General features: G+C 42.0%; 1 protein-coding gene across 1 annotated transcript in view; it reads right to left on the bottom strand.

Moving 5' to 3' along the window:
- Nell2 (neural EGFL like 2) overlaps positions 1-6468 on the bottom strand; it is a gene marked incomplete at its 3' end in the record, with an annotated part of 263811 nt that extends 257343 nt beyond the window's left edge. The window contains exons 1-2 of the mRNA XM_028789385.1: positions 6256-6468; positions 5723-5851 (exon numbers count right to left, since the gene is read on the bottom strand). Of these exons, the coding sequence (XP_028645218.1) occupies positions 5723-5851; positions 6256-6319 (193 nt within the window). The remainder of the gene's footprint in view (positions 1-5722; positions 5852-6255) is intronic.
- Positions 6469-12245: the final 5777 nt, after the last annotated feature.

Here is a 12245-nt window from a genome sequence, read left to right as displayed (position 1 = left end):
GAAGGAAGGAAGGAAGGAAGGAAGGAAGGAAGGAAGGAAGGAAGGAAGGAAGGAAGGCGGGCATGTGATGCATGCTGGCATTAATAGCTCTGAGGAAGCAGAGTTGGGCAGATCCTTTGCATTCACTGGCTAGAAAGACAGCTCTCCCTACTAGGAGAGCCCCAAACCACTAGAATCCCTGGTTCAAAATGCAAGGTGGGTACTTTCTAAGGATTGAAACTAAATTTGACCTTTGGCCTCTACAAGCATGTTTACACATGTGCATGTATGTACATGCACACATACACACATATACACACACACAAGGGGGTGGCAAGTACATTTTACTAGGACAATAAGAAAGATGGCACACCAGGCAGTGTATGACAGAGTCAGAACACAGAAGTCATATCTGTAGGACCCAGAAGAGCTGCCATGCCCTGGCTGAGACTTTCCGTGTGCTGCAGTATGTCAAGTAACATTCTGCAGTTTTTTAAGAACAAACATCTTGTTGAAGATGTGACGCCCTGGGCAGAGACTTTCCCCTATACAAACCACTGCCCCCCAGTTGAGTTCCTGTTTGTGTTTTTCCCTCCTCGGTTTGATACATATATGGAACCTGCTCAGTAAAAGCTTTGGCATTCTCTCATAAAGAATGACCTGAGTCTATGTCTTCCTTTAATCCCCCAGGCCTACGCCCGAGCTCGGTACCACGGCAGCACTGGCGCTGTCAATATCAAATACCCTATCATATTAAATCTTTCCCAAACACAGTGATATTGCTATGGTTTGAATATATGTGACTTTTCAAAGCATGCTGGTGAAATGTAAAACCTACAATGATAGTATTGGTGGAGGCCCTTGGGAGAGTAGCACTCATCCTCACTGAAAGAATTAATGTTGTTACACAGAGGTTGAAAGGAGACAATGTTGCTTTTCTGCTGTAAGGAAGACATGGGAGCCACCCACGAGGAATGCCCTTCACCAGAGCAGAATCTCAATGAAGTAGAAGAAAATAGCGAACTAAGCTCAAGAAGAAATGGGACAATAAGGATTGAACAATAGATGGATGTATGATAGATAGAAAGATAGATAGATAGATAGATAGATAGATAGATAGATAGATAGATGGATGGATGGATGGATGGATGGATGGATGGATGGGAGGGTGGGTGGGCGGGCGGGCAGGTGGGTGGATTGATCAATCAATGGAATGACAGAGAGACTGACTGACTGACTGACTGACTGACTGACTGACTGACTGACTAGATTAGGGAATGGAGAGATAAACTGAGACCTAGAGAGGTTTTATGAATATAAGCAGCACTACCGTAACTTCACCGGAAGTAAGCAAAAATATACTCAAAGGAAACAAATCAGAAATGAAAGAGGAAGCATTACAATTGGTCACAGGGCATTTAAAGATCCTAAGAGACTACTTCAACTGATGTGAAGCCTAAATATAGAAGCCCTGACACCCTCCTCAGAACTCTATGTGCCCAATGCCTGATTCCAAAGATCCTTCCACAGGTTAGGTATTTCTTACAGAAGCAGCTAATTCTAGGCAACAAAGTACATTAGTTACCTATTGCTGATAAATTAAAAAAACAAAAACAAAGAAAAATGGCAGTATTTATCAGGAGGTCAGAGGTCCAAAATTAGTTTCACTGACCTAGTAATTATACAATAATTTGGGTGGATGAAGTTAACTTATAACAGTATTCACTTCATCACCAAGGGTCCTGAAGCTCAGAGAAGTACTCGCGTGAGTATTCTCACAAGTAGTACAACTTGTGACATTTTGCCTGAGTCTGCCTGGTTTCTAAGCCCATCTCTGGTCATTGTGTTATTTCACTCTATCAGACAACATCCACAGCCATTATCCTGAAACTCACAGGCTCTCACTATACTGGTTTATCTTCACTGTCAACTTAACTGAATTTAGGATTACCATAGACTGAGAGGGTGTATATCAAGAGGTTCCTAAGAAAGACCGGCCCTGAATGCAGGTGGTCCAGAGACTATGGTCTCAGACTGAATACGAAGGAAAATGAGATAGAGTTCTGAGGGTCAGTGTTCATCTCTCTCTGCTTGCTACGAACAAGATGCTTGACCCTCACCCATGCCTGGCCCTCACCCCTGTGATCCCTGCACCAGAGACACATCCATTCTCATCCCCGTGTCTTCCCCTTCGAATTGCAAGCCGAAACTAACCATTCCTTCAAGTTGCTTTTTCAAGTATCTTGTCACACCAATGAGAGGTGCATCTTACACACCACTGAAGATAAGCCCTCGTCACCCCATTGCACTGCAACGAAGCTGCCTACCAATGTCACTGGCCTACCACCAAATGCCTAGGAATGCCTTTTTTTTTCGAAATGTAAATGTTCTTTAAGAAGAATTACTAAGATTACTTTTATGTTATCAACTAAGGTAAAAAAAAATGTTTTGATTGTATCTATCTTTCGGGGGTTAATGAGATTATGCAATCTACAAACACTTCAAAAGGTATTTTCGTAAGACGGCAGATGAGATTATCTATTTTGGGAGCCTGGATGAACTGTTATGATCAAAGAGCTAAAACCCATGCTAACTTTGTATATATGCTTTATTCCTTATGATCTCCCATGCACACAGAGAAAATAAAATTATTATGATCATTATCTGCCAAAATACTAGCGAGGTTCCCAAGCAAGGAAGGGAGAATCTATTCACAGTTTCAATAGTCCTTAGAATTGAAACTCGTTATACCCTGCTGCAAATCTTTTCACTGCCAGCATATCCTAGTATATTTTTTTAAAGCATAATAAGTGTGTTTTGGGCCACGTGTCGGATTACAGTCAGAAAAGACTAGAACCCCAAACTACTGCCCAGGCAAATTAAGTAATTAAAACAGGCATAATCTGAAGCCCACATGTATTAAGGAATGGTTGAATTTGAAATCTCATAAAATTTTCAAAGCAACTGTAAATCAAATTTTAGCAACAATAAAATGGTGCTGCGACATTATGGTTGATGTTTCAATAAAATGTTATGATTTGGAAGTATAGGTTTTACTATGAATATAAAACAAAATGTTAAGTAGTAGATTTGTATTTCACAGTAGTTTTTTTAAAAAAAAAAAACAGTCATAGTTTAAAACATCCATAGTTTCAAAATACTGAAATGCATGTATTTCAGAAATCAGAAAGAGAAAATAAAGTAACCAAAATGAAAAACAGTCATGAGACGACCGTGTTTGGAGATTTCTTATTTCAAAGGGATGATATAGAAAGCTAGTTTTGTTATCTGTTGGAGAAGCAATTGATGGTTCAGAAATCACTTCACCTTGTTTAGAATATATCTGGTAGCACAGAAAACTTGTACGTGAAGTTTGTATGAAATCTGGGAGCACCTCACGGATATTTTTTTATTTTTTTATTTTTGCTATGACATTTTACACACTATATAAAATACTGGCAGCATTCTAAATTCACTATAAATGGAACCTCAAAACTCTTCATGGTCTGAATGCTCTTGTCTCTCTAAGCCCCAGCAGGATCCAGTGAAATAGCACAGCGCAGGGCTGAGTTCAAACCTGCTGCTTGCCTAGCGTCTGAGGAAAGACTTTTCCAAGAAGATGCAGAACCACCCATCAGTTACTTGCCACTGATGTCAGAATTCAAATCTTATAATAAGAGAAGTTACTAAGGTGCAATCAATACATCAGGAGCATATGCTTTACAAGGACACAGCAGACAGTAAATAGCGGTTAATACACAGAGAGACTTCATGTGGCAGGAAGTGTAATTCCGAATCTCTGAATGAAAATTGTATTTGTGAAGCATTTGCTCTTTCTAATACTGATCTTGGTATTAGCTAGGAAACAAAAGAGGTTCACCAGTGGGAGCTGACATCCACTAACTGAGCATGGTTCAAAGAAAACATATGGCATTAGCCATGTTTCTTAAAACACAATGCATACCTTAAAGAAGCTAGATATTTATATAGAAATAAATATTGTCTTAACCAGAAAAAGAAACTGATACCCTGAGACTGTTGCCTAGAAACTGTCAAACTCTTCAATATGTAATTGTCCAATTGTCTCAGATAAAATGTACATTTCTGGTTTCTACTTTTGACAGATGGACACTCTGTATAGGAAGCCGGTACCCTTCGGAAGGCTAAATGGAGCCTTTGAGGTTATCCTAACTATTCAATACAATACAGATGATTATTAGAAACTTGGTTTGTCAAGCTTTCTATTTACTCCATCAAGTCCTAAAATAATAAGTCCCTGTTCAAAGAGACTAAAAATTAAAGACAGAAATAACACGGCAATAAGCCTAGAGACTATGCCTGATTACATTTCTATTCAACTGAATTTTTGCTGACAACTGAGCTCTACTTCCTTGATCACATTTGGCTATTGTCTTCAGTATCCCAGCCCCACCCTCCCCAAAGCATCCGAAAGTAAAGAAATATCATAAGCACTTGTCACAATAAAAACACCAATTAAGAACTTTAACTGAAACCCTTTTTTAAAGAGCTTACATTTTAATTTATTATAAACACAAACTCCTCTAAAATGCAACACATGTCATTTCCCTCTCCCTACAGAGAGCGTATGAGCTGCTGCTGTCCATGGTGACACATAGTGGCTGGATGCGGCAACAGCGCCACCACAGAAACATCCTATGTCTGCTTCTTGATGGCAGTGTGCTGGCTTCGTTGCATTTTGCGTAGCCAACGTTTCGGTAATTATAAGTTGCACGACTTCATTTGAAGCCATAGCTCCCAACAGCAAAAGAAACACGTAACATACACACCCCGTGGGTGGTGGGGGAAGATGCCTTTATCTTCCGGATACAGGACCTTCCTCTGTGCCTTTCCATAAATCCCATCTCCATGGACAGTTTAACCCCCTTTCAGACCCTCAAGCTAAGCACCTTCCCACAAGCTGAGAAGACTTCAAAAGCTTTACTCAATCAATTTGCTGGCTGGTTGTTGTTGTTTTGTTTTTTTTTTTCTGAAATTTGGTTTTGGCTGAACAGCATATTCAAATATAATTTGAAATCTGGACAGTAATGAATAGTCAATGTCCACTGAGTTCAAAAAGGAAAAAAAGTTTTAAAATTCTACACATACAATTATGGTGACACGGGGCTGTGCTTCTGGAAGCATCCCCTTGAAACGATTTCAAAATAACTGTAACAGGATCATTCCCTTTCCCTCCTCGCTGATCGGAAAGGAAGAGTGGGGAGCATTCCATGGTAATCGTGCTTCAAGTACAAAGATGTGCAGTAAAAATACCGTAAAGAAATTCCTCTGGTCAGGCACCACGGCGCCGAAACTTTGGGAGGTCAGTATCTTAACCAAGATTGAGCTATCTTGTTTCCTTCCCAAATCCATTCCACCCAATTGAAGCGTTTGTGTTACAATTTATTGTTCCCTAGACGCCCAAATCACCCATCTGCCTCTGGAGTTTCTAGTCGGTAATTAAGGCACTATCCATTAGAACCGCCAAGGGAGGAGGAGGAGGAGGAGGAGGAGGAGGAGGAGGAGGAGGAGGAGGAGGCCGCGGGAAATGAAGGTGGGGGGAAGAACCCACTTTAAGAGAGCCAAGCCCTGAGCGCACAGAGACACCCCTCCACCTCACCCCAGCTGGAACTCTCTGCCCGTCCCCTGCAGCTCCAAGCCAAGTTATCAGCAGCCGCAGGGCCAGCTCCCCTCAACACACATGGGGCTCCACACTGGGCCATACCTTGGAAGAGGAAGGCTTTCGTCCCATTATGCAGTCCCGGGACTTGGCGCACTCCAGCTGTGGACTCCCCAAGTTCTAACTCTGTTAAGACGTCAATCTGTAGGGAGGGGTCCACACCAAGCCCCCAAACTGGTGGGAGTGGGGAGGGATAGGAAAGAAAGGAAGAAAGAAAGAAAGGGGGCCATTAAAACGCAAGCTTCCACAGCAGCAAAGAAAGCACGCGTCTTGGCGACAATATTTGGAAGTGCTGACAAGAAGCAACTTGCTCCTCCTCAGGGAGAGCCTTACCTGGACGCGCTGTCAAGCTTAAAATAGCAGAGCGCTGGGTCCCATCTCCTGACCTACTTTAAGCCCCTCTCTGTGCAAAGTTCCCCCTCATCCACAGACCCTAAGGGTGTGACCCGCCTTGCTGTCCCCAGGGCAAGCACAGAAAGGACCCAAATGAAAACCCTCCAGAGCACCCCAATCCAGAGGGACACCGGGCGACGACCCCATGGCAGGGAGCATCCCGGCCCAGCTCGGTGGCCACTCACCCGCTCCGAGCCCGAGGATCACGCAGAACGTTCTCAGTAACACCCGGGATTCCATGGCGTGCATCGTCTCAGTCCATCGTCTCCCTCTTTAAAAATAAAGATAAAAACCAAGAGGTGCTGGGAGTGAAGCGGGAAAGCCCAGCTGGCCCCTCCTGCGACCGCCTCGGCGTCGCCACTCGGGCTCAGACACCTAAGACCGAGCGGGGCGGCCCCTCCGGGTGCGCGCCGAACTTGGAGCCGCCTCTGCGAGCATCGCTCCCGCACGCGGCGGGCCGCAGCCGGGTCAGGCTCGCGGGGACCTGCGGGGACCTGCACGGAGCAGCGCCCCGCCGAGCCACGCGGCCCGGGCGCGCACGCGGAGGAAGGGAGGCGGCTCCGGGAAAGCCGGGCCGGGCCGCCCCGCACCCGCCCGCGCTCCCGCGCCCGAACCTGTTGGAAAGGCGGAGACAATAGCGAGAGCCCAGAGCCGCCGAGACCGCTCCGGGAGGGCGGGGCGCGAGCCGGGGCGCGGGCGGGGCGGCCTCTTTCCCCCCACACACGCAGCGCCTGGTCCAGCCAGCCGTGCCCGCAGCGGTCCTCCACCGTCCTCGGCAGCCCGCAACCGCAGCCTCCGCTCGGGATCCTAGGATCTCAACAGCAGGTGCCAAGTTGATGGGCGGCGTTTGCACTCACCCCCTCGAAATCGGGCGCGTGTCTCCAAAGCCCAGCGAGAGAAAGGACCACCCAGCCGCAGGAGGAGAGGTTGCAAAGAAAGGCACCCGGCCGCCTCGGGCAAAAGAGGGAAGCCCTCACTTAGACACTCACGCCGCACGGCAGCCCAGGGCGCAGGGCACCCCCTCCCGGGCGGGAAAAGGAACCCAGCCAAAGCACGCAGGACTCCTAGGTGAAGCTGGACAGGCGAGGGAGACAGGCGGAGATGGGTAGTGAGCAGGGGAAGCCTGGCCAACCCCGACTGAGAGGCTCTCTGCCCAGGGCGGGGCGCTGGAGAGCTTCCAGGCACAGACAGCACACAGAACTTAGCCAGGAGCCAGGGGCTGCTGGACAGCTCCAGAAACCATAGACTGCTTCCCAAATCCAAAGTCCAGGACTCTACACAGCAGCAAGGGTCAAAGGGCAGAGAAAGGGATTCTACCCACTGAGAAAAGCAAGTGTGTGTACGTGTTAGAATGAATAGATGATACAGATAAGACGATGCATGGATGGATGGATGGATGGATGGATGGATGGATGGATGGATGGTAGATGAATGGATAGATGACCGATGGATGATAGGATGGTAGGTAGGTAGATTCATAGTATTTTTATTAAGCAAAAGATTGAGCCCAGGAGACTCAGAAGCCCCACCCACTGTTGACCATACTCATGTAGACTTTACTCACCCCCTCCCCATATATTCTTTGGACTAAAAGAGTGTGATTATTTGTGATTCTTAGTAGACCAGATAAATTAAAAATCAACGGCACATATATTTTCATGGGCTACCTAAATTTTTCATTGAATTTTTAGGTCCTTTACCTTCCAACATGGATAAGTTAAAGAGTTTCAAGAGTGAGCAAAATGTCCTTCTGTTTCTAGAGAGTTCTGAACCCTCCTCCAATTAATTGGAATCTGCTTTCAACAAGACCTGAAACACAGTAAGCCCCAGGTAGTCTGAGGATCCTGCCGAACAGAATATGTCACACACTTATACCACGTCAGACAGTGCTACACAGTGATGGGGAGACCCGTCTACCTAAGTTCTTGGAATAGTTAATGGGGGATCAGAATTTTGGAACTTTATCTATAGTATTTATTAATCCCCATTAATCAAAATTTTCACTAAATTTTAAGACAAATCTTACAAACTTTGAGAACTATTTCAATGCTCCCATGTAAGGATGGAAGGGCAGTTATACAACATCTCAAATCTGCTAAATTACACCAAATAAAATAAATGAAAAGGAAACTATTACTTGGGCAAATTGAAGATCTTTCTACAATAGTACATTCAAATATTAAACAATATAATATCAACATATATCATATCAATATAATATCAAATAATATCAACAATGGCTAAATAAAATGTGTATTAATGAATAGTGCTATTTAAATTATGATTGGAAGAGAAATGAAAGGAATGTAGGTAAAGACACATACTCAGTATCCTCCCAACATTCCTACCTGTGGAAGAGGAGGAATCACAGGGGATCCGAGTGAAGCAGTATCAGAAGAACGATGAGCTAAGGAGGTGCAGCGAACTCTAGTATGGAAAAGGGAAAAAAGAAAAAAAATCCCTCTCTCCCAGAACCTCAGGCAGAGACGAGTGTTGGCATGAACTTGGTTTAACACAGTAAGGCTCACTTTAGAGTCCTAGAGAAAGGTCCAATAAAAAATCTCTGATGTTTGAACCAGCTAATTTTCTAATTTGTTACCTAGGCAATATCTATTTTAAAAACAATATATTAAGAAGAGTGCTCACTCAGCATGCAATAGGTTCTACTGACAGCAGCCCACATAGATAGGTGTTATGTGATCATGTGTGTGCACTCCTTGGCTCATTCTCCCTTTTTGCCATGTAATCCCAGCACTCAGAAAATGAAGAAGACAGGATCAGAATTCAAGGTCTTCTTCAAGTACATTGTGAGTCCAAGACCAGCTTAGGTTATGTGAGACCTTGCCATTGCCCATAAATAAGCAAACACATAAATTGGCCACAAAATAAAATTCTGGTCAAAATGGTTGACCATACTAGACTTTAAAAGGGTCCTCTCTCACTATAAGCACATAATTCATGCCCCGCACTTTATTCATAAGTGAGATTTACAATAACAAAAGAAATCCCCCAACATGATAGGAACATGCTAGGAGATGAAAGGCTGGGCTGGGCTGGTGCAGTGATTTAGAGAAAGTGGCACATGGGGTTTCAGACGCCACAGGAACCCTAAGATGGTGTCTATTTTATCATACACACTAAATAATGGACTATGACCAAAGCCAGGAAGGGTGCGATAGTCCTGCTCAGTTTGACAAGTGAAGGACCTTGGCATGATTACAACGACATCTGCTATATCAAGAGGGAAGGAAGAGCAGAATAGTGACTATTTGGGTAACCACAAGAGGCTTCTCCAGTACTGGAAAATGTCTGATGGTTCTGCTGTTTCTGTATTGCTACAGAACAAATTGTTACGAGTTTAATTGCCTAAAGCAACAACATTTAGGATCGTACAATTCCCTTCACTGGGACTCCATCATCAGACTCTGCATGCTCTATCAAAGCACTGAGGAGCCTGTATTCATTCTGCAAGCTTGGGAGGAGAGTTCCAACGCCTTTCTAAACAGCGTGTGCATACCTTGCCTCATCCTCCCTTTTTGTCTTCAGAGCCACTCACAGTAAGGAAGGTCCTATTAGACCCCTCGAGTTCTCCAAATACAATTTGAGAATCTTCTGTGGCCTAACAGGATCGTACAATAATATTAAAACCATTTGTATATCCTAGGATAATCACTCCTACTTAGCCTTAATGACAAGTGTAAAGTCCCTTGGCGATGTAAAGTATCATACTCAGATTCTAGGTGTTAGAATATAGATATCCTTGGGTGACCATCATTCTAATAGTTAAAATACTTAAAATTATCTAAATAGGTATAGTTTTTCATATGTAAGATAATTATAACACAGATATAGTAAAGGGACCCATAGAATAGTAAGGTCTATCTAACTTAACCTAGCTTAACTCTAATGTAAATGGTAACACGTGTGTCTGCATGGATGATGGAACATGTCTATATGCTCTGTAACACTGATTAAAATACTACACAGAGATGTGGGTCTGAAAACACACCAGTTAAAATGAGTACAGAATATCAAAGAGACTTGAAAGAAAGTCAAAACAAAAGGTTTGTGGAACACAAAGTTCAAGTAAATGAAAATGTAAATGACCTAAAACCAAAGACTGGGGTCAATTTTTTTCACAATAGATCATGAAATATAAACTAACTTCATGGGATTAAAAAGGAATCATTTCAGCGAGAGTGAATTCAGTTAAAGGTAGAGGGTTTTTAAAGGTATCTTAAACAGAAATACATCAAAAGAGAGTTGAAGTGTCTATAAAATTATTGAGAAAATAAGTTTACAGAAAACAAATTAGCAAGACAACAAAGCTCTACCATTGACAGTCAACTCAAAAAGAAGACCACTTGTCATAAGTGGTCAGCCTTCAAAGCATACAGGGTAACCTCAATGCTAAGTCACACACCTGGCAGCAAGGCATCAAAATACATGGGATATTTATTCCCAAAGAAACTGAGACAGGACTCATGTGAGAGACAGGTAGATCCACAGTAATATTTAGAAACTTCTGTATACTTCTCTCATAATCAGATAACATCTCTAGTCCCATCTCTACTCGACACCGATTTCACCAGACATCTAAAGAGAAAATAACATATAGTAAACTCAACTTTTCCAAAAAATAAAAGAGTAAGAAACAACCCCAACTCTATTTTTATGAAATATTCACTATTTTAGACTAAAATTAGACAAACGAGTAACAGAAAAGCAAGAATCAGAACACAAGAACAAAATAAACATTTTGAAACTGCACAGAGTATCCTCAACAAAATATTAATAAGTCAACTGCCAATATGTAAAAACAATACTACAAACATGAGGGTTTCATTCTAGTAATGCAGAGCTGATTAAATTTTCTGATATCAATCAAAGCAAACTGCTGAATTTATCGTTTACAAAAAAATCATATGATCATATCAACTGGTGCAAAGACAGCATTTGACGGAATTCAACAACTAATCATAAAACAGCAAATTATATTCTCAGGAGCAAAATTAGAAAGTAATGACATAAATCTAACCAGAACGTGGAAAAGATGCTATACCTGACCTAAGGATGGAAGATTCCATGGCAAGTTGCAGTTAATAAATTTGAGAGTAAGAAAAGAAAAAAAAAAGTCATTTGTCTTATAAAATAAAAGTCTTCCCTCAGCAACATGGTTAGCTCATGTGAAGTTTTCAAAGCACCCATGAAATAGCTCTGAAGAGCGCCTTTTGTATATTAAAACATGCAGAACATAAGACATGGAGCAATTGATCATATTTATACTACTATAAGGAACTGATTTAAAGTACAATTAATTTAAAAACATTCACAAGGCATCAAAATAATTAATAATCTAAAAAAAAGCATAGGGAAGATTTTCCATTGATAACTGTAGAACATTGCTAAGCGAAATAAGGACAAATAGATCTGCGATGCCCATGAATAGGATTTACTGTTGATAATGCATTTATTAACTTCATACTGAGCTAAAGAGTCAAGACAATCCTAACCAGAAGGCTCTTTACAGAACCCAGTGAGCTGGTCATCAAATGCATAGAAAACACAAAAGCCAAGAGCATTTTGGGAAAGAAAAGTACCATTATAGGATGCAAAGCATGTGACTTCCATAATACACAATAATACTGAACACATCCAGGCTGTGTGGTTTGAGGTTAAACATTTATAGAACACAGTAAAGGGTATAAAAACAGATGTGTGCATATGCATATTTAACTTACAAAATATAAAAATCTAACAATGAGTAGGAACAATCTTTTGAACAATTGGACATCTCTGAAGGAATTGGGGACAGGGCGATGGGATCGTGAGCCTTGTGCTGTGTTCAGTAGTGACCTGAACTGGAATTTGAGTGTAAACACTGATGTGTAACACTTTCAAGAAAAAATGTCAGCGATTTGGGTTCTTAAGTGATTTTTAAACAGGACATAAAATGCACATATATTTTAAATGAACATTGTACTTCATTAAAATTGGAAACTTTTAGCTTTTTGGAAGATACCACTAAGGTGGTAAGTTATACAATAAAAGAAAATATTTTCAAAGCTAGTGCTAATAAAAGACTTGATTTCAAATTATATTAAAATGTTTGAATAAAGCCAAAGAAACTTAAAAAAAAGTATGACATTTGAATGAACAATTTACCAAAAACAAA

The sequence above is a fragment of the Grammomys surdaster genome, unplaced genomic scaffold (assembly GCF_004785775.1).
Source record: "Grammomys surdaster isolate TR1022 unplaced genomic scaffold, NIH_TR_1.0 125818, whole genome shotgun sequence".
Taxonomy (NCBI): domain Eukaryota; kingdom Metazoa; phylum Chordata; class Mammalia; order Rodentia; family Muridae; genus Grammomys; species Grammomys surdaster.
The sequence above is the reverse complement of the archived record's forward strand: the minus strand, read 5'-3'. Positions and strand labels throughout refer to the sequence as shown.